The 23,576-nt window shown below is 44.8% G+C and overlaps 1 protein-coding gene across 5 annotated transcripts in view; it reads right to left on the minus strand.

Moving 5' to 3' along the window:
• Positions 1-269: 269 nt before the first annotated feature.
• ING5 (inhibitor of growth family member 5) overlaps positions 270-23,576 on the minus strand; it is a 40,704-nt gene continuing 17,397 nt past the window's right edge. For 3 of the 5 annotated variants that reach the window (XM_019542995.1, XM_019542996.1, XM_019542997.1), the window contains 9 exons: positions 16,522-16,931; positions 14,608-14,665; positions 13,166-13,305; positions 12,246-12,439; positions 11,183-11,351; positions 10,029-10,172; positions 8,693-8,835; positions 4,560-4,725; positions 270-2,258 (listed from right to left, as the gene is read on the minus strand). In XM_019542995.1, coding sequence (XP_019398540.1) covers positions 1,999-2,258; positions 4,560-4,725; positions 8,693-8,835; positions 10,029-10,172; positions 11,183-11,351; positions 12,246-12,439; positions 13,166-13,305; positions 14,608-14,665; positions 16,522-16,931 — 1,684 coding nt within the window. In that variant the 3' untranslated portion in view covers positions 270-1,998. Of the gene's footprint in view, positions 2,259-4,559; positions 4,726-8,692; positions 8,836-10,028; positions 10,173-11,182; positions 11,352-12,245; positions 12,440-13,165; positions 13,306-14,607; positions 14,666-16,521; positions 16,932-20,880; positions 20,932-23,576 lie in introns of those variants that run through there. The other 2 variants (XM_019542998.1, XM_019542999.1) reach the window with 2 other exon arrangements.

The raw sequence follows: 23,576 nt of genomic DNA on the forward strand, positions 1-23,576 counted from the left end.
ACTTGGCATCTGCTATTGCCCACACTGCATATGGATCACTCAAACAGCTGGGAACAGCCAGAGCATAGCAGTACTCTGGCCCTACCCACTGTATGTTTCTTGGAGGGGGGGAAACCCATTCTGCTCAAGGAATCTCCAGAGACCTGTTTACTTAATAATCCCTGCACCGCTGACAGCTGCATTAGGCCAATAAGTGCAGGTTTTGGTGAGGACAAAGAAGTCCTGCTTCCAGTAAGGATATAAGAAACAGAACTTGCCTGCTGGAATCATAAGATTAAAAAATGATTTATTTCTAATCACCCTTAAGTTATTAAAAATGCATACATGTGTTAGAAAAAGCACTGCAATGTGAAGATGTACCAGGTGTTCTCTCCAGAAACAGAATGAAGTCTATACCTGGACTACAGGTATGACACACACAAATTATTTGTATACAGTAATTTGTAAATTAAAACAATGTAAAATTATATATTTTAAGGCAGTCAAGTCTTTAAGAGTCAAACCTCCCCTGACAGAGAATATTTTCCATTGCAGTTAGGATTCTCTATGAAATGTAAGGTCTGTTATGAGTTAGAGAGGTTCCTGGGTGTGCAGCACAAATGAGATGCCTTATCTCCACCTCATGTGTAGGTGGTATCTATTCTTCTGCTGTCTACTCGTGCCCCTGTCCAGAAAGGCCATTTTCTATTTAATGCTCCTGCTGGTTAACCTCAGCAACTTGAAAATGGTGGCCAGGCATACATGAGTAAGTGCTGAAAGCTCCATCATTTTTTCCTGTCTGTTTCAGTGAGTTTCTAGAGATGCAATCTGCTCTTCAATCCCACCACCCACTAACACCAATCAACCCTCTATTTTACATGGAATTTTGCTTTCATATGGTTTGATGCTGACAAGCTGCCAGTAATCAACCAGCAGGGAACCATACAATCAATATGGGGTCATCTTAAACCTTCTTTCTGTGCCACTGATGCCCATACCAGACTCCTCTCTGTATGGCACCATGGAGAAAAGTGTCAGGGATGAGAAAGTTCTGTCAAGTACCTAAACAGCCCTACTCACAAGGACAAGTGTGAACACTAAATTATGCACTTGAGTTAACTCACATATTTTCTTCTTTCCTTTCTTTCCCTTCATTACCAACAAGTGAGCATAAGCAGATGCTGTTTATAATCTGCATGTTGTTTCATGATGCCCCAATGCAATCTTTGATATCAAAACAGTCTGGCTTGATGCATGATCACCAGGTTAGCGAGCCTGTGGGCTGTCTCAGGGAATCTACCAAGTCTGTGCACAAGAGGATTATCAGCTCTATTACATCAATGAAGGTGCCAAGAATGAAAGAGACCTAAACTAAAGGAGCAATAAACTACAGGTGCAGTAGATGAAAATAGGTTGCTGAGTGTTCTGCTCCATAGTATAAGCAGCACAAAAGTTCTCACCTGGCCTCTTCCTGAACAAGAAACCTATGACAGACAATGCAGACAGTCTAAAAAAAAATTCTAGATGCTGCTCACATTCTCCTCTTGCTGCTTGCAGCTCTCACTAGTGTTCACAAGCATAAGCTCTAAATAAAACAACAGAAGCAAGAGAGCATCAAGAGAAAAACCACACCAGAGCATTAAAGATTTAACATGTTTTCAAAGATTCTACCAGGTAAAGTGGGATGAAAAACTGAGCATCAAAATGAGGGTGGGACCAGCAGGCAGGACCCTCATGTATATAAATACCTGTTCTCCACCTGAACTTTCATGTCCAAGAAAGAGCCCATGTAACTGTGGCCAGTAGAGTTCTCCTCTTTCCAAAGGGTTTGGGTTTGAGTGCTGATGGACAGCTCTGGGAGGAGTGATTGCATTCCTTTACCATTTCATCATGATAATAAAATGAGTAATGCTGTATTTCACATTTATGATCAGCCTGTTTCTGGCTAATGTGCAATTACTGAGTTAGAGACATTCCTTAAAAGAGGATATATGCCCATTTCTCAGCAGCACAGAGTCCTCAGGAACTAGAAGGCAGTGTCTTGTATGGGTTCAGAATCCCTTTGGGGTCCAGCATGGCCTTGAACTGCTGCATCAGCAGGACAGTTTCCCAGGGCTTACTGTACTGAATGTAGTGCTTCTTCTTGAAACCCAGTCCATGCTCAGCACTGATACTGCCACGATACTTCGCAGTCCACTCGTACACAAATGGCTCAATGGCATCCAGCAGGGTATGGCTATAGGACTCAGCTGTGATATTCAAGTGCAGGTTTCCATCTCCTGGAAGAAAGCATAACAGAGCTATGTCTGAGATGGCTGCACTAAAAGACCCAAGAGACCCAGCAACAAAGTTTCATAGATTCATAGATGCTAGGGTCGGAAGAGACCTCAACAGATCATTGAGTCCGACCCCCTGCCTAGGAAGGAAAGAGTGCTGGGGTCAGATGACTTCAAACAGATGCCTATCCAGCCTTCTCTTAAAGACCCCCAAGGTAGGGGAAAGCTCCACCTCCCTTGGAAACCCATTCCAAATTTCGGCCATCCTTACCATGAAGAAGTTTTTCCTGATATCTAGCCTAAATCTGCTCTCTGTGAGTTTGTGACCATTGTTCCTTGATACCCCAAGAGGCACCCTGGTGAACAGAGCATCTCCGATCCCTTACTGTGCCCCCTAATGAATTTGTAAGCAGCCACAAGATCACCTCTCAGCCTTCTCTGGAGGAGGCCGAAGAGATCCAGGTCCCTCAGTCTCTCCTCATAGGGCTTGTCCTGTAAGCCCCTAACCATATGAGTGGCCCTCCTCTGGACCCTCATCATTGGCTCTGTTATGGAACACAACACAGCCTTTGTTATGTCCAGAGAGAGCTGTCACAGACAGTGACACCACAAATATCAATTCCTCTGCTGAAACAATTTATAAGCTCAAATAACTCAAACGGCTTCCTTGCTCCTGTGCAAAACCCTCATAAAAGTAAAGGGAAGGAGCTTTAAATTCCTTGTTTTAAAATTTCAGCCACAATGTTGTTTAATTAAAACTTCAGCCACAATGTTGTTTTTAAGGTGAAAATATAGTGCAACAAGTTTTTCTTTCACATTATTTCATTAAGATTGCAACACTTCCACTTAGCCCTACATGATTTCTTAAATCTCTCGTTATCCTTATACAACCATCTAAATGAAACTCTGGATTATGTCAAAAGGAACAAAACAGAATTTTTTATTTGGGGTTATCTGTCAGTAATAGCCTTACCTGCATCTAAATACTTATGGAATATCTGGGATCCAAGATACACGAATATAAATCTGAAGTTTTTAGTGGTTCATTTGTACTTTGGAATAAGAAAGTTCTCACAATAGAAATATAACTCAATCTTAATGGCTAAAACATATAACTGACTGTTATGTAGATAAACCTCTTCTTCTTTTAATAAGCCCCTCGTCTAATATGTCTAACACTTCTCTGAAATGTTCTCAGACAGAAAATGTTTACTGTTCTCCATGTTTATTAGATCAGCCCTGCTATTAAGCAACCAATCTAGTGGCCTCTGCACTCACTGAAGTCAAATTTCACTGTTTAAGTTTCTCATATTCCTTTCAAAGTCCAACCCTTTTATTTTCTGAGCTGCATTAGTTTAACCATATTGTTCTGGTGGGTTAACAGCTCAACCATAATTGGTTTAATCAGAGTGGTGTTTACTTACATTTATTTTTGGGCAATACATGTCAAATGTGTTGTACAATTAAATAACCTAACGCAATTGATTGGATAAGGAAGCAGAAGGCAATGGATCCCAGGGTAACTTAATATATAGGCAGTCCTCAACTTACAATGTTTCAAGTTACAATGTTTCACACTTACAACGTTTATAAATTGACACCATGTTTCAACTTTATGACATCAGTTTCAACTTTACAACACTTGATCCAATGTGATGCCATGCCAGCAAACAAGTTCATTGTGTCACCCATCTCCCTGGAGAACATCTGTCCAAACTTCCTTGGACACTTTCTTTAAAAAAGCAGACAAGACTCCAGAAAAACCTGCATCCAAGACTCCTGAGAAGACTCCAGCCAAGAACCCTTCAAAAAGTCCAGCGAAGTCACCTCAAAGAAGTCCTTCCAAATCAATGTGATTGTTATTTACAATACAAATACATTAATGTGGCTATATTATTCATCTATAATTGATCGAGTACAAAATTCTGGGGTATTTTTCGTGAAAACAGGGCATCAGGCCTTGGTTCAGGAACCAATCCCCTATTCATAACGTTTCTTATGAGAAGATTGGTTCCGAGTTACAATGTTTCAACTTAAGCCCTGGTTTTCAGGAAACCAACTGTGTTGTAAGTTTGAGGACTGCCTGTACTGCACTACAAACAGATGGGTTGTTAATGTTCTGGGATCAAATCTCCCATTGGCATTGGAGTCCACTACTTTCCAATGTTGTCCCATTTAATTTTAAATTTTGATACATCCCATCATGGCTATAGCTCTGGTACACTTTAACTCTTTGAATGAACCCAGAGCTGAAATTAACCCCTAAAAAACATACCCGTGTCGTTTCTCAGTATTTTCACTCACCTAGATGGCCATAGCCTACCACGTTCTTGGCACTCCTGCCCAGTCGAACTCTGGTGTCAATCACAAGATCATACAGTTTTTCCACAGGGAGCGAGATGTCGTATTTGAAAACGTAGCCATCGTAAGTGAGGGCCTCTGTGATCCTCTCCCTCAGAGCCCATAATGTCTATGATTCATGAGATCAAACAATGAATTGAAGATAGAAAAATGAAAACAGAGTACCTCAGGACACAGGGATAGAAGGGAAGAACAATTCCTCAGCTGTCAGAGCTACTGTGATGGCCTTATGTCTTTCCTCTGTATACTTAATAACCTTATGGCTCTTGAGAGATTCAATTTATATTTGTTTGGCACCTCCAGACAGCCATTCTCCATTTCAGATAAAGGGGTGAAGGTTAAAATAACCAGCTTTCTCAATATTCTACTGCTGCCCATGCCAGCTCTGATGTACCTCAGTGCTGTCCTACAGCATCCCACTGTGACAGCCCCATGTGTAGCTGGGCCAAAGCATCCATCTCAGTCCATAGAAACCTTTGGGTGCCCCCCTCACCACCAGTTTTGAATGTATTTAGTTCCTGCCTCAGAAGGTAAAGCACCGGAGCCATGATGGTCCAGGGAACATGTAAGAAGCAAGATGTTTGAAGTGAGGCAACATCTTTTATTGGGCCATCATCTGCTTCTTCTCCAGACCTGAAGAAAGACATTTTGTGCCTGAAGGCTTTTTAGTCCCTTCTGACCTCAAGGTTTATCCAGTAAAGCAGGGGTTGGCAACCTGAAGCCTATGGCCTGGCTATGGCCCATGGAACCTTTGGCAGCATTCAGCAGCGAGTGGCATCTTCTGTGGGTGCTCTCCCCATGCTGCCAGGGGGAGAAGTGCCCGCTGCAGGCATTTTCCCCAAGCTGTTCAGAAGATAAAGGGCAACAGTGACAGGGATCTAGCACCCACCCACACTCCTTCAACCCAGAGTGGGCCATTCCGGCCCACAGCCTGAAATGGCTGCCTACCACAGCAATAAAAGCTTGCTTCTCAGAAGAGAATGACATCATGTGAACTATGTTGGCATCTTAAACTACAAACACTCCACTAAAGGCCAACAGTCAGGTCTCTTGCTGGTGCAGTAAGCTATGGGAAGGGTAAACTATGGAAAGAGCAGTCTACTAAGCTACCTCATTGTCAGCATTAAAACTACATTCTGCTACAATGCTGACAAAAAGCTGCAGTGATCAGGCATCTGGGGCACTTCGGGCACCGCTTATTATGCAGACCCCCACTGTCTCATTATTCCTTTGTGTTCTCCCTTTCTATTGTATCAATCTGTTGCTCTGTCTTGTACTTACATTTTAAACTTTATGGGGCAAAGACCATCTGTGTGATGTATCTGTAATGCACTTACACACAGCGAGGCCCTGATCACCACATAAAGATTAAAGATGCCAAAGTACCCTCAATACACTTCCAATACATTGAGTGCAGCATCTACATGTGCTATTATTGTGCATAAATAAACTCTGGAGCTTATTGCTCTTGAGTTAACTACTCCCAGGTGCACTGTTTAAACATGCACCTGGGTGCAATTAACTCCAGAGCAACAAGCTCCAAAGCTTATTTGTGCACAGCATGTAGAGCTGGGTCAGAACAACCCCGGCTCGCAGAGGAGCCCAGGGGTCACCAGCTACTCCCCCTGGCTCAGTGCTCTGCAGAAGGGCTGGCTGGGGCATGAGAAAGCTTCAGTGTGGAGTTAGCCAGCAGGTAGCCCCCACACTGAAATCAAGGAATCACAGAAAAGTGGATATTTAATTAAGGTTGGAAGGGACCACAAGGAGGTCATCCAGTCCAACCCCCTGTTCAAATCAGGACCAACCCCAACTAGATCATCCCAGCCAAAGTTTTGCCTAGCTGGGTCTTAAAAACCTCCAAGGATGGAGATTCCACAACATCTCTGGGTAACCTGTTCCAGGGTTTTACTACCCTCTTAGTGAGAAAATTCTTCCTAATATTTAACCTAGACTTCCCTTGCTGCAATTTGAGACTGCTGCTCCTTGTTCTGTTATCTGCCACCACTGAGAACAGTCTAGCTCCATCTCTTTTCAAACCCTCACTTCAAGGTAGTTGAAGACTGCTATTAAATGCCCTCACAATCTTCTCTTCTCTAGACTAAATAAGCCCAGCTTCCTTAGCCTCCCCTCATAAGTCATGTCCCCCAACCCCCTCACCATTTTTGTTGCCCTGCACTGGACTCTCTCCAGTCTGTCCACCTCCTTTCTATAGTGGAGGGTCCAAAACTGAACACAGTACTCCAAATGTGGCCTCACCAGTGCTGAGTAGACAGGAATAATCATTACCTTGGACCTACTGGTAACATGCCTACCAATGCAACCCAGGATGCCATTAGTCTTCTTGGCAACATGGGCAGACTGCTGGCTCATATGCATCTTATTGTCCAGTCTAACCCCCAGGTCTTTTCCTGCAGAGCTACTGCCTAGCCAGTCAGCCCCAACCCTGTACTGGTGCGTGGGATTGCTCCATCCTAAATGCACTTGTTTTTGTTGTACATCATGAGATTTCTTTTGGCCCAATCTTCCAATTTGTCTATGTCACTCTGAATCCTAGCCCTACCCTCCAGTGTATCTACTACTCCACCCAGCTTGGTGTCATCTGCAGACTTGCTGAGTATGCACTCTGTGCTATCTTCCAGGTCACTGATGAACACACTGAACAAAACCAGGCCCAGGACCAACCCCTGGGGCACTCTACGTGGGACAGCGTATCAAAAGTCTTGTTAAAATCAAGGTACACCACATCCACTGGTCTCCCTGCATCCATGGAGCCAGTCACCTCATCACAGAAGGCAATCAGGTTGGTCAGGCATGACTTGCCCTTGGTGAATCCATGCTGACTGTTCTTAACGACCTTCTTCTCTGCCAAGTGCTTCAAAATGGATTCCTTAAGGATCTGCTCTATGATTCTGACTGGTCTATAGTTCATGCTCCAGCCAGCCCTCCAGAGTCTACACGTGCACTGCTGTGGGTTTTTTTATTCCTCAGCAGGATAGTACTTATATATTTACAATTACTATCCTTCTAAGGAAAATTAGTTTACTCCAAATTAATATGGGTGCATATATAAACATTGAGGCTAATTTGCTGCACAGTAAACACCAACTGCACAGTAAACCTTAGGTCTATGTGAAATTTCGCCCACTGTTCCATTTCAAAGCTGTTTCGATTCATTTCAAGCTCAAAAACAGAGAAATCAAAATGAAACAAAAGCCTTTGAAAACAGCTTCAAAATGAAACAACGGCACTCGAAATGTTTCAAGTTTCGAAGCCAGCCTTACTTGGCTTCATTGCCAGTCCCAGCCGGCAGCACCATCCAGCATGTAGATCAGGGACTTGCCCGCACCCCCAGGAGGGCTGCAGGGGCTGTGGCAGGCTGCTCCCAGGGTACAGACTCCTGATCTACCTCCCGGATCACAGGAGGCCGATGCTGCTGGCTAGGGCCAGCGGCAGCACTGATCTTCCCGGTGTTGGCTGTGGAATAGCCTATGGGTAAAACATGGAAACAGCGAAAGTTTCAATGAAACAAAACAGAACAGTGCTTTTGAAACAAAATGAAACAAAACACTGTTCCATCGAAATGGAAGTCAAACCAAAACAGTGCTGTTTCACACACCCCTGGTAAACATCTTGTACAGATATGCCCACAGTGTTATAACATATTAAATGGAAAAAGAGTCCAGGTACAGACTAAGGTTACAAGCCTTCCCAATTTTTAGCACAGGCTTAATCCAGGCCTTTCATCCGCTCTGTGTATATTCTTTTGCATCGTTGGCTAAGATGAGAGGGCTTTCTCTATTTCTTTGTTCTAAACAGAACTGTATATGTTGAGTAGGAAGATTTGATATTTGTTCTATAACCACAAGAGAGGCAGGAAGGAAACAGTACATTGGAAAGCCACCCTGAAGGCTACCAAAGAAAGTTACTAGAGTATATGATTCACCAGGTAAATAAACCAAAGGTTTTCCTTCATTTGGGTGCCCTGGAAGCTTCTATGCCAAATGTCAAACTGTGCAAGCATCTGTCATTGTTAAGCATGATTCCAAACCGGTTAGGAGGGTAGGATGGGAAATCACCTTTATTTTCTTATCATCTGTGGCCACAGTCCCATCTGTTACCAAACCAGAGGCCATGACACATTCCAGAAAGTTGTTCAGTTTTTCTTGATCATGGGTAGTATTAGAGCCTGACGTTTCAATCAAAATAAAAAAGGGGCTTTCTGGAAGTGAGAAAGAAGAGGATGTGAGGGCAGTCAGTAAAAAGAGACTTCATTTGGGGGATTAAATGTAATCTTGAGAAGTCATTGGGTAAAAAATAAAGAAGCATTCTTGCTGTATAAAACAGACAACTGGGATAACTAATCTTCCTAATATCAGGTATTATTCCACCATTCTCTCTAAGGATTCTATTGCAAAGGCACAAGTAATGTAACTCTGGGTTCCTCCAGTGCTGTAACATGTGGAAAGTCTCCCTCATGAACAATGGTTCTGCACACTTTCTTGCCTAGAAGGCAGAGACTTTTAAACATGACAGAAAGGATGCCATATCTGTTAGGGCTGAAGATTCAGAAAATGTTTCTGATCTTATCAAAACGTCTGTTTTGTGTTGAGAGGGAGTATTTCAGAGTGGGACTGTGCATAAATATGGAAATAAACTTTGCTACCTGACATGTAGCTCATATACCAGGAAGGTGACCACCTGTTTTATGGAATGGAAATATCAAAATCAAAGTTCTACCAAGAAGCCCTTCATGCTGACATTCCGCATTGCTTCCAGTACCCTATAAAACTGATGCTGCATCAGCTGCTTTATACATCACCTTTCCAGTAATCTTTTTTAATATGACCCTTGATCTTGAGATAGGACCAATGTTTCAAAATGAAATGTAAACCCTAGCCATGGAAAAAGATGTCACAGCTGCAATGATGCCAGGTCAGATCCTGACAAGTGACAAGACTAGGAGACCTGCTTAGAGATACTTTATGGTAGAACGTCAATGGAATTTATTTAACAAAATTCACAGCTGGGTTAGGATGATGTCTTCTTCCTAGACATAAAAGACAGGGAGCATTTCATAAGGACTATCCCTGGAGAAACCCTTTAACCTATCCAACATGCAAGCTGAATACTTTTCTAAACCTCAGCAAAAGTTTATTACTTCATGACAGAGTTGGTTTTCATATATGGTTCCACCACTGCATTCCTCCTCCCACACTTGGAGAAACCTTTCCTTTAGGTCAACAAAGCAGCTGGTCCAATATTCATTAACACCTTCTGAAAATAACATCCAAGACATATTTCACATTTCCAAGTCTTTTTCTACAGTAAAATAAAGATGTCTAGATCCCTGACATCAGAGCAGAGCCTTATGTCGCAATTTCCTATTTATGCATAGCATATTGATTTTGGTACCTGTCACAGGGTTGGACAGCTTCAGGTGGCTCACAACCAACTTCATGCACCTGTCATCCATGAACTCGTATGCAGATAGGATCTCCCCTAGCATTCCCTTGCAGGTAGTGAAGGTTTCCAAAATCTGAGAAAAACTCTGACAACCTTTCAACAGACAACAAATAGCATCAGGAAAATCCAGACTGTTGACAAGCTAATATTACCTAGCTCAAAACAGGAGTATAGCAAATAGGAATAGACAGAATATGTGCTTAAACACTTATTAGAAACGTTTGAGATGGCAAATATTTTCACGTAAAATGCTAAAGATCACCTATTACTTAATGGATCCTTTTCATGGCAAGGATTTCTAGAAACCCTGGGCACCCTTCAAGCTAAGATGTGTGGAATACCCTCAGCCTACACCCCACTAATCTGTTTGGGCCAGAGGGAAAGACGAAGAAGTGACTGAATGTCTGCCTGTCCATAGCTTAAGATAAAAAACTCAAATGTCAAGGTGACAGAAGCTTTAGAAATGCTCCAGTTAAAAGTGTTTAAAGGAATCACACTTCACAAGTGTCCAGGGGCGATGCATAGGGGGTGCATGTGCACCCCCTGTGCAAAGCAGTGCACCCCCTGCAAAAAAAGCACCACCAACACTGCTGGCAGTGCCTGCAGGTGGTCACCAACCTATGGTCGGTGCTCACCGCCACCCCCCCTGTCACCAACAGTGCCAGTGATGTCTGCGGGAGCTCCCTGCACACTGCTGGTACAGCCATACCCCCCCAGCTGCCAGCGGCATGGACCATTCATGCAAGTGTCTTAATGTACAGCCCCAAAATATTCTTCCAATATGGGAAGCAAAATCAAGCTAGTGGCATAAAGGATTTCAACTGTTTGAGTGCCTTCTCTCTGAGTTCTCAGATCTCAGCAGTCAAGTAAACTAAGGGGATGTCCATGCTACACAATGCAAGCTAATTTGTACATTTCTACATGGCACTTCAGTGCACAGTACAGACACACCATCAGCATGAGACTGGCCACTGAGATCACAGAATAGCTCAAGCAATACATAGCAAATCACCCTGTTGGTCCACTGGTATTATGCCAACAGAACTACACTTTATTACATGTTACTAACATCACAGTGGGAGGACAAGAGTGATGAATCCTACCTAGGAATGCCAAATTCACAGCCATGGGTTTCCGAGGACAGAGTATAGAGACAGCAGTAATAACTCCCAAAGTCCCCTCTGACCCAATGAAAAGCTGCTTCAAGTCATAGCCAGTGTTATCCTTGCGCAGAGAAGTCAAGCAGTTGAGAACAGAGCCATTGGCTAGCACCTGTCAGAAAACAAAGAGATAGTGCTGATTACCTAGATATACACAGGTGAGGAGCTCATCAGAAGAGCAAAGACAATCCAGAGCTTCTGAAAGCCTCTCATCCTCCCAATGCCATAAGTGGGGCAGCATTTTTCTTTTCCTCAGCTCCACACGTTCTCTCATCATTTCTTCCACCTGCTTTCTGTCCATCTTCCCATCTGTGCCCTGCTCACACTGCTCTTCCATTTTGGTGCTATTGGTACCCATTCTGCACATAATGCAAGGAACAGTCACACCAATAAGGACACAATAAGCTATTTTTCTTACCTATCAATGATCAGCACTTGCAGGACACTGGAGCCAGCACAGTCATAGTGGGATAGTAGGACCCAGGCCAGAAAACAATCCTAAAGTGAGACTGCTCTAAAATGCCAGACATTTGGTAAGGGTGGGCTACTGGGCTTGTCATTATATCGTGAACTGCCATTAAAAGAGAGCTAACAGTAGGACCCCTAGTAAGCAAAATAATCTAGGCACAGCTCTCCTGTGACCGTGGAAGGAGGGAATTCAACCTGGTTCAGCTAGCTCTTGAATTCCACAGGTTCAATCAGAAGTGCTCACTCCCTCCTTTTCAGCACAAAAAGTCCAACTAATTACACTGGGAGTTAAAGCAGTGATCAAAGTAGGAGTCTGCATCTTTTAAAATCCGTGCTGATGAAAATCCTTGTAAAATCTTTTATTAATGTTTCTTCAAAAGAGCTCTGAAAGGAAGTTGAAAGGGGGTGTTGTTGTCAGGGAACATGAAAACCTGGTGAATAACTCAGTTCCACATCACATGGAATATAAAAACAGGATTGCAGCACAACAGAGTGGAAAGAAAGCACAATACAGAAAGCAGCCTCAAGAGCATCTTACCACTTCCAGTCCCAGAACTGTCCCTCGGAGAGAGCCATACCTCAGCAGCCGCAGGCCTCCTGCATTCGTTGCCACATTACCACCAATGTGGCAGCTGCCCTTGGCACCTAGGTCCAGTGGCATGATGAAATCCAGTTCCTCCAGGTATTGGTTCAGGTTCTCTAAGATGCAGCCAGCCTGGCAAACAAGGACTCCTGAGACACAAGAATCAGGCTACCATGTGATACAGAGAAATGTTCTTCTACAGCATGTCAACTGTAAGCAGATACAACATCCTCTCCCTGCAGAACCTTCCCCAGATGGTACCACTCAGACCCAGAAGAACTTTGCTCATGAACACAGAGTTCAATCCGCCTCCTACACAGTATCTGGGGCTTGTGCCACTGACTTTAACTGCAGCAAGGCTGGGGTTGTGATCTGGAAAACAACAGCATCAACTATTTCTCTGCCTTGAATTCTCCCTTAACTTGTAAAAACCTGTATGTTCAAACTACAAGACTTCTCACTCCCCAAATCCAAACACACCTACATATTTTCCCTATTTCTCTCCTCCCTCTCTGCCAGCGCAAACCAGTCATGAACCTAGCTGATCTTTTTTTCAGAATAACTGGAATTTCTGTCCTATACACTATTATCAGACACAGAAAGTATCCCTTTTTAAACAGAGAGTGGGATGGGGAAAAGTACTTATCTCTTTCCAGCCACCTCCCCACTTGCACCAATTAAATATATTCCTGGGTTTGCTGCTGTTACTACTAGAAATAACAGCATCAGCAGGATTCTGAATTCAGGAAATCTCTGCTGCCCCTCATGGTGCTGCTGGTCTACAACCCTGCTGGTAACAGAATAAGCAAATCTGAGGAGGGCAGGCTGCAGGTAACTAAAATGAAGCCACTGGAGAGTAGGAGTGATATATTTACCAGACACACTGTCGAAGCTGATGACCTGGTTCATGAGAGCTGTGGAGAGGATGATCTCATCAAAGACAGGCACACTGCCCCCAACAAGGCCAGTGTTGCCCCCTTGGGGATTTACCGCCAGATTTCTCTCATTACAATATCTGAAAGGGAATGCATGTCTCAAGCTATGACACTGCTCTGTTTGTGTCATTGCTTTACACGAGCAGCTGCTATTGCATGACTTTTATGCTCATTAAAGGTACATGGCATCAGACAACAAAGCAAAGTTTGAGATAAAGGGAGCATTTCACACTTAGAGTAGGACTGGAATTTCACCATAGGCCTCGAGTATAAGTGCATAGTAACATATATTTAGGACATGACTTTTATTTGCAGTTTCAGTTGTACCACACAGCATGTTTTTCTTCAAAGCAGCAGCCAACTCCTTCTATAAGCTTGCCATTCATGTGGTTGCCTTTGTAAACTTAATTTGTTACTGAGTGGTCAGCAGATTTTTCATCACTCTGGTTTTCACTATTTTGTGGGAGCTTAGTTTATTCCAGCTGTGACAGCAGGACACTAGACTTGATGCTCCTCCCTCCCCCTCAGAAAAGTCAGTAATTGGTTCTGTCACCTCTTCTGTAAGCTCCCTGGCAGACAGAGGCAAATGTTTCATTATGCATTAATCATGTGGTTATTATTTAGAGAGAATACATAATGCAAGAGGCATTTTACAGAGCAAGGTAAAAGAAAGGTCTTTAACCTAACAGGCTAACAATCTAATTCCAAGTGAACTTACTGCTTAAACCATACACAGGTGCACATGGTCATCTCTTTTTGCTACTTCTCTCCTTCAGAGGAAGGCTGCTGGAGCTCTCTGAAGTTTCTCCCTTCCTGCTTCTAATTATGTCAATTCAATACACCAAAAAAGGCATTAGTAATGCAACTACCATCCCCACTGTTATTTATGATTTTCTAACTGAAGCCAGAGATGCATAGATTTGAAAAGTCAAACAGAACACCTGGCAAGTCATAAGTAGGGCTGAGTGAAAAACAGGAATTCCATTCTGTGAAATATTTCCAGGCTCTGGCATTTGCTTTGACTTCACACCAGCACCAAAGAGATCTTTAAAATTTTGCTTTGAGGGGGAGTGGGAATGTGTCAGGGAAGGCCCAACTTCAAGTCTCTGATCTGCCTTATTCCCATCCAGCTCTATTAATAGTTCACCTAGCGAAAGCATCTGTAGTTAGGAACCCATTCTCTCTAAAAATGTGGAAGCTCTCCTGATCTAGCATTCATAGTTAAATGGAATTTTGCTCATTCATATACCTGATTTCTCGATTTAATTTTTCAAAGCAATGTCAAATGATAAAATAAAATAATTAACAGAGCTGAGCACAGGTAGAATACAGGAATTACAAAACCAAAGCATTTAAGGATTAAGACTCATTAAAAAGATTACCTGAGAATCTCAGATACCTGTGCAGTTGTCCGTGGCCTCAGCAACAACTTACTGGAGCCTACAAAAATGCAAAATCAGTATGAAACAGATGTTAATTCAAAAAAAAAAAAAAAAAAGAATCAGAATTATTGGTGCTGGTAGCAACAGAACATACCAAGACTACATGCACCAGATCACAAAATAAGGATGCAAGGGCACTTGTTCCTTCAGTTAGCAGGACTGGAGAAGGCAAAATGTTGCTCCAGTTCATGCCATTCAGAAATGGCAATGATGGGCTGCAAAGGAATTGGTCTTACACAGAGAATGTTTCAGCTGCTGATCTTCAAACACTTTTAAAGGATAAGCACCACAATGCATATTTTACAATCAGGAAGACCAGGGGTTGTCAACCAGGGGGAACGTGTACCTCCAGGGGTACTTGAGAAGGCCCTAGGGTGTACGCATAGGCAGCTGGGGACAGAGCGCTGCCATGCACCATCCTGCACTGCCATGCAGGCACCGTACACTCTGGACGCAGGAGGAGCTTGTATGCAGTGGCGGCTGCTGCCACTCCACATTCAGCCATGCACCACCTTCCTCCTGCTGGGGGATACACTGATCCAAAAAGGTTGAAAACCCCTGAGGTAGACCATGTTGCTATGGCACATACATGAAGTGGGCAGAAATCAAAAAAGATCCGATGGTTACTATTATGGCAAATCCAGGAAATGCCTATTTCAGTGTACATACGAACCTAGGATTACAGGGATATTTTTTCCTCAAAAGAACTAGTAGAATTGACCAGATATAGTAACAGTCAACTTTCACTTGTACAGGCTACTGGAGAAAGACAGAATACTGAGCCAGACACGCCACTTGTCTGCTCCATAGCAACACATCTAATAATACTTAAATCAGCTTCACTCAGTCCAGTATTCTCTCTCATTGCCTTGGTACTGGCAGTCATGGAAGACATAACCCAGAGAATAAATAGGTGGACAGTAATAATGACCCTCGTGAAGACAAACTCCAGCTCACATCTTGGATTTAGCTGCAAGGAAGGCTGAAGGATTACACGCTACAGCCAAATAGTTTTAACACCTGGCTTGAGGAAAAAAATGGTTACTAAGTTTAACTATGTACAAAGCACATGTCAGGGAGTCCACCTACATCTACAAGTTGTCTGTGACACTTTTTAGCCCAATTCTCAGGATAACACCCAACCCCTCCACTCTGGGAATAATTAAAAGAAGTTTTTTGACTCCTTATGTATTTGAAACTATCTCCTCTGTTTTAATCCATTTAATTTTGTCTTAAGAAACTACATAAAAACATCTTCAATGGATGAATTTGACTTTAAAATGGACCCCAAAACAAGGAAAAACCTTGGATATTTATATAAACAAAGGCTGTGTTTCCAATTAAATCACCAATGGAGGTGAATAGGAAACGTTTCTGATTCTTGTGAAAATAATGACAAACAAAAAAAATGTGTCCCTTTCTTCTCCAAACATTTTGTTAAAATGCCTGTTTTCAGCAATCAAATCCATTTGTTGTTGGTTTTTTTTGTTTCTTTTGCTTGTTTGTTTCTGGGGGTTGTTTTTTGTTTGGGTTTCTTTATGAAAGCCCCAATATAAACAAAAATTTCCCTCAGAAGTGGGGGTTTTTCATGGAAAAAGAATTAGAATCACAGAAAGTTCAGGTTGGAAGGGACCTCAGGAGGTCATCTAACCCAAGCTCAAAGCAGAAAAAATACTTTAAATGTAAGGTTTTGATTAGTTCTAATAACCAAACTGATTCTGCAAGATGAATATAAACGAACTCCATTACAAGTCTGGCAGATCTACTGAATTTTTCATCTGTAAATTTTTCATTTTTCATCCTGATATAATGGTGAATAGAGACTGAGATTTGCCAAAACCTAAAAACATCTACCTCGGACTGACTGCAGCCAGTCCACGTTAAAAGGTTTCAGTTCTTCTGGGTCTGTTATGACTCCACCTGGTATCATGTGTTCAAAGAAAGCCAAGTCACTATCAGAAACATGGGAGAAGGGCAGCCTCTGCACTCCATACCGCTCACTGGTCAGCATCACTTCCTGGGAGCTGGTGAAGCTAGTATGGAGAGCTCTCCTGCCAAGGGGACCAGCCCTCCACAAGATGGATGGCCTGACTTTTGCCATCCTGAGTTGTTCTGCAAGTCTCTTCTGCTTGTGTGTCCGCTGGGCTGTAGCACTGGTCCATGCTGCCAAGGTTCTGTTCTGGCAGTTCATCTGCCATCTTTGTAGGGTCAAACAGCACCAACCCACATGACACTGGACTAGAGATGACATAGCCATGGTATCCCTGAAATGCAAACAGAAGATTAATACCTCGTCTGGATTCTTCCGGTCACTCCCTAGACCTCATCTACAGAATTTTTTTTCCCCCCCATGAACTATTGTTTTTGGAGACAGAAACACAGGGAAAAACAAACTCTTCTAGGAAGCAAAAGGTCATTAACACTTGCAAACTGGATAGCTTCAAAGTCAATAAGTGTATTATTGCACACATCCAGGGGAATCCAGACTGAAACAACAGCTTATACAGGAAGCCAATGCCTCCAGCACTACTGGATATCACTAATGAAAACAATACATAAGATTTCATGTCTTTAATTGAGATATGGGTGCATAACAATAATTCAAACTATAATTCCTGCATAAATATTTCCTTGGTCCTCACACTGCACATGACAGAATAGGTTTGCCCTCAACACTTTCTACTCACACAGCTCAAGCCTATCCTGAAGAAAGTATGCATTTATAAACACCTTGGACCAACACTCAGGGCTGTCCCTAAGGGGGGACAAATCAGAGTGATCACCCCAGGCCCCATGCTTTGGGGGGCCCTGCGGTGCAGAGCAACAGCGATGCAGAGCTGGGTGGAGCGGTGGTGCCATGTCTAGCCACTCGCTATCCCCTCTTACCCCCCCACCCCCACACCACTACAGATGGTGGCAGCAGCTTCTTCGGATCCAAGATCAGAGCAGGGGCGGGGCCCAACATGGGCTGGTTTGCCCTTGGCCCTGCACCCTGCTCAGATCGACTCTGCCAACACAGCTACCAAATACATCCCTGAAACATGGAAGATGCCAAATTTTAACCAATTTTAGATTTGAACTTCATTGCTGAACAAGAAAGATTTCTACACCTCCCTGCCTTTTTGCCATCTGACACCACCAGGTTAGGAATCCTTCCTTAGCTGCACATCAAAGAGCAACTCACAAAGACACTCTCATGGACCCAAAGGAACAGACCTTCAACTTCCTCTGTCCAAAAATTACGTTTATTTTCTACCTGTGGGGACTTTTTACCATCCTTAATTTTCCCAGAGCCTGAGGAAGGGCATGTGTGCCCAAAAGCTTGCAGAAAAAGATTTTATTTTTGTGATTTCTTAGTTGGTCTAAAGCAGGGGTGTGTCCAACCTTTTTGAATGTGGTGCCAGATCATGAACTTTTTATCACCCAGTGGGCCTGCAAGCCATATTCAAAGGCCTCACAGGAAGTGGTATCACATCAGGAAGTGATGTCACATGACCTTTGACACCAATGAAGTTGCAGGAAGTCACAATGAAATGGGTCTAACCAGTTCAAAACTCTCCCTCTATAGCATCCACCTCTACCACTGTTCGGGACAGGATACTGAGCTAGATGGACCATGGGGCTGACCGAGCATGGCACTTTTTATGCTCTTTATGTTCAGAAGCTCTTATGTTCTTTGGCTGAGCTTCCAAACTATGGCAGAGATTTACAAAAAGGGGTACAGATTGGCACGTTACAAAGTTGTCATAAAAGATTTGGAGCCCTCTAAATCCCATTCATTTGAATGGAAGGACTCATCTTGGAAAATCTCAGCTCAAGGTGCCAACCAAATAAGTCAAAATATATTTTGCATTTCTATGCAGTGCATCTATGTGGGGCTCTCCAAGCATTTTACAAACACTAAATGAACCTCAGGATGAGCCCAGCCGGAGCAGCAGAGGCTTGGCTACACTTTCCCCCTACCTGCGCTGGTCAGTCCCAAATGGCACACAGCGCCGTGCTGCTGGGGATGGGAGGAAGTGGCCGGGTCTGCACCGGCCAGCAGAAGCGGCAGCAGAGCCATGTGCCACTTGGGACAGTACGAGCCCGGCCGGAGCGCCAGGGGCTCGGCTGCATTTTCCCCCTACCTGCGCCGGTCAGTCCTGAGCGGCACACGGCTCCGCTGCTATTTCTGCTGGCTGGTGCCTACCTGGCCTGCCTCCTCTTGTCCCCAGCAGCATGTGGGAAGCCGGCTTCAGCTGCATGCTGCTCCAGATGGGACAGACCTGCCTGGGTCAGCACCGGCCAGCAGAGGCAGTGGCAGAGCCATGTCCTGCTCGGAACTGACCAGCGCAGGTAGGAAGTGCAGCCGAGCCCCTGCCGCTCCAGCTGTGCTCATCCTGTCCCGAGTGGCACATGGCTACTCCTCTTCCCACACGCACCATGTCGGCAACGTCAAGATGACACAGTGCACGTGGGAACCTTGTCCCTTCCCCAGCCCTTCAGCAGCCATTAGGAAGTTGCCGAGGGGCTGGGGGAGGGACAAGGGGTGGGAATGAAAGTAAACAGTGTTTACTTTCGTTTCCCGTTGCAGCACCACAGGCCTCAAAAAATGACTTCATGGGCCGCATGGCAGCCCATGGGCCGTATATTGGACAAGCCTGGCCTAAAAGGTATCATCTCTGAACCAAGAGTTCTAGAGTTTTGCATTTATAAACACTGGACACCTAACTCTCCACTACAAAGTAAAAGGGACTAGAAAATTAGACCTATGTTCTTTGCATTTCCCATGATGTGGGAATGTTATCATCCAAGTTTGCCAGCGCTATAAACGGGGCTAGTTTTTTTCACTGTAAGACTCCCAAGACCAAAATCTACCCCATCACTTCCATTCCACAATCCTGACACACAGAGAATGAAGAGGGTTGCCTGTACCTGCAGGACCACAATAGTTCAGGCAGCCAGAAACAACAGAGGGCTGGTCCTAACTGCTCCAGAAGGCAAAGGGAAAACACTGCCATGGGAGAAATAAAAGCTCTGGCTCAGATTCTTGAAGGCATTTAGATATCCCAGCCAACTCCCTTAAAAACACTGGAAGACGTAAGGATCTAGGTCTCAGCACAGAATTAAGCCACTTCAGCCAAAGAAAAATGCTATTATTTTAACAACTAGAAATTAAAAACTAGTATAGTGTGCCATTAAAGACATGTCTATCTTTGTATTTGTACAAACAGGAGCAGTGTCACCATGTCCTGCACTGTTGGCCGTGATATGAATGAACCAATGAAAATCCCTAATGAATTTAAGTCAATAAATCTGCCCTGTGTTGCTTATTAATTGCTGAGGTTGGTTTCCCTCACCTTCCCCCAAGATATCTCCTCCTATTAGAGCATTTAGTAAAGGTTATAGAAGGAAATGAGAACCATCATTTATCACTGACAAGTTTATACTCTCCCTCTTTTCAGTTGCACAAGCCAATGAGAAAACCTCTGCCCTTTTCCAGCCTGTAGTAATGGCACTTACAATAGGCCTGACCTCAACATCCTCTGAAATCAGCAGGAAGATTGCAACTAATTTAATGGCTGTTGGTGTGAGGCCCGTGAGTGCCTCACTCTACCTCAGGTTGGCTGAATAAAGCCAGCCCTAAAGAGAGCAACAACAGAGATGAGCTTGGGCAGCAGCAGCACAAAACTGCACAGATCATGCAATATTATACGGCTCCATTTCCTGAGGCAACCTACAGCCCTGATCACCTGACTCCAGGCCCAAAGGTCTCTGCCACCACAAGCCCCCGCGGGGTAGAGCCGCGTGCCCAGGCCCCCACGGGACGCAAAGCTCCCATCACCCAGGGAAGGTGCTGCCAAGGCAAAGCGGTGCCTAGCCACTACCTCCCATGCGGGGCCGGGACAGGACTCTAGAAGAGCCAGTTGGGGAGGGGGGTGTTTCCTCCTTCCTCTGGCCCACAACGCGGGGCTCTGCTCCGGGGGGGGCAGGTGGGCACAGCCAGGCCGGGAACCTGGCCGGACGTCTGCCCCGGGAATCCCCGCGCGGGTAGGACCAGTGCCCGCCACAGCCAGAGCCAGGGCAGGAGGCACACTGCCAGCGCCCTGCAGACCCGGCAGGAGCAACACCGCCAGTGCCTGGGCAGGCGGACGGGTACTGCCAACCGCCGCCAGGACCGCGCAGTGTAGTGCAGTGGGTGCAGTGCAGCACCCCACCTCCCGCCCGCTTTACCGAGACCGGAAGCGGAGCCCTCCAGCTGCGCGCGCCGATCCTACCCTTTCGTTTTTCTTTCCGCCGACTAAAAACCTCCCCCTCCCAACCCCGCGCGGCGCCTCCTGGGAAGCACCTCTCCAGCCCGGCGCTCGCCCCTCCCCCCAGGGCTGGACCAGGAGACCTTGCACATGCGCACAGCGCGTAGGGGCGGAGCTAGGCCTGGCGTCACGCGAGGGGCGGGGTCGCCACAGGGAGGTAGTTGTGGCCCCGCCCCGCCGCCGCCTGTTCGCTGCTTTCGTTTGTCAGGGCGCGATGGCGGTTGGGGCGCGGCGGTGCTCGTCCACTCGGCCCGGCTCAGGTTCGCACCAGCCCAACCAACACCCCCCTGCCGGCCAAACCCTACCAGTGCCCCGCGTCACTGCGCACGTGGACGACCCAGCCTTGTCTGCAGCCCAGGCAGAGCAGCCCCGTGAAGCCGGAACAGGCCCTGCCTCCTCCGTTCAAACCCGCGACACCTCCGTCTCACGCAGAGGGTCGAGCGCCACCAAAACTCGAGTCAAACGGTCTTAAACATGGCCCCTCTCTGCCACCCTGTGGCTTGGCAGGCAGCTCCGGGTGGCACCGGCTGCATCAGAACCAGCTGTTGTGATTCATCCCCCGGCATGGACCCCTTCAAATGTCCTCGCTGCTGTTGTCCCCGCACTCCCGTGCATACGGCCACAGTCAAACAGTACCAGTTACCCCCACCCTGGCTCAGTTTTTCCAAATCTTTTGCATTCAGATATAATAGCATCACCTCGACCATCAGCCTGTGAGAGAGTGGGTCTTTAGGGCAGCCTGTCACTCCTGTCCTGGGACCAGCAAAAAAGCAGCCCATCAGATAGGACTGCCATGCTCAATCTCTAGCCCATGGGCCAAATCTGGCCTGTAGGGCTGTGTCATCTCTCAGGTCCAGACATTTGGTGGTGAGGAAAGTAGTGACAGCATTCACTGCATTGGCTCTGGAAGCTGTGGCAATTAATGCTGCCTCTGCTCCCCCACTGCCAAATTTTTGGACCTGCGGGAAGCTCTCCAAGCCAGATAACATGGCCCCATGCATCAGCCTGTGCTGGTGCATGGGATCCCAGTGGTGGCTGGATCCAGCATGTGGGGCTTAACTGGTGCACTGGAACCCACTCAATGCCATGCACCAACCCCAGGTTGGATCCAGCCCACAGGCCAGATTGAACACTGCTGAAATTGACTATTATCAAAGGATCTTAAAAGATCTCCTGTAGCTGTCTATCTCTTCTGTCACATGGTTTGCACTACAGGTTTCCCTCGCTTTATGCAGGTTCTGTATGTGTGAATTCGCTGTTATGCAATGACCCTTTTTATACCAAAAATTCATTATATGCAGGGTAAATTCACTCTTATGCAATTGGTACGGTGGAAGCCCGCAGTCAGCTGCTTTGTGCGGTGCATTGTGGGAATGATGCACACCAAAATGTAGTCTCCTGTGTGGATCTGTGCTCCTTGCTCGTTGTCTGTGACACGTTTCTGTAGTTGCCATCCCCATTATGCTAACATTCACCACCACCCTGTGCTTGTATGTACTGTCTGCTGTTGGTGAGTACCAAAATTGTCTTGTAAAAGTGGTAGAAATGGGTCTGAGGGTCAGTACAGTCGAGGTCTTAGAAGGTATCCGTATTCGTTACATTGTAAATTGGGTTCCTTTTATGCAGTTTTGAGTTATGCACCATTTTACAGGAATATACGTACAGCATAAAGTGAGGGAAACCTGCATTGTAGGTAGCTGTGCCCATTTTAAGACCTCTCCTTTCCCTACCCTATCACCCCATTTCATTTTGAATAGTCTACAGCTCCCTGCATTGAAAGCTGTTGAGTTTATAGTAGAAAGTCCTGTTACTTTTCTAGGAGACAGGTCCCTACAGGAAAAGGTTTAGGATGTTACTTCTCAAGGTCTTAGTGTTCTTGCATGTGAAGCTGACATCCTATACAAAGTTTTAATACACAGCAGACTTCAAATGTTTAGTGCACTTTTGTGATATGTAAATAACAAACGGTGAATGTGTTCAGGTATGTAGAAAATAACTCAATGTAATAAAATGTCTTAACTGATATTAGCATTTTAGAAGAAGTTGAGCACGATTAATTTAAATACTTAAGAATTTGAGTGAATTTCTGTAACAACTAATTTCCCAATAGAGACAGATATTCTCACAATCAAAAAAGTATTTTAGATCAGCACATTTTGAAGTTTTCACCTTTACAGTCTCTACTAGGGGAATGGCATGTAAAATATACTTCCAACTTTTGAAAGCTATACATGATTTTGAGTGATGAAACCTGGAAAAAAACTAATTCTATTTTTGTATATTAAAACAAGTGAGCTTTTTGGAAGATCAGAATGGGAAATTATTCTGTTGACAATAAGGGATTGTTTTGTCAACAGCTTGCTCCTTTTTTGGCAGTCCAATAAACAAAACTAATAAATTAATAGTCTCCTACCTTCTAGATAGGCTGATCCAGTTCTTCCACTAAGAGTGCATCTACATGTTGCCCTACAGTGATGTTGTTACTGGTTTAGTACTTCCTTTTGGAAATACTCATGCACAGTGCAGTAATGGTGCATGGTTATTTTTAGCTGCTACTTTGCAGTAATGGCTCACTATAACAGGGAAATGCACTGCTATGGCAAAGTAGCTGCCAGT

Source organism: Crocodylus porosus, unplaced genomic scaffold (genome assembly GCF_001723895.1).
Source record: "Crocodylus porosus isolate Cpor-Errol unplaced genomic scaffold, CroPor_comp1, whole genome shotgun sequence".
NCBI lineage: Eukaryota > Metazoa > Chordata > Crocodylia > Crocodylidae > Crocodylus > Crocodylus porosus.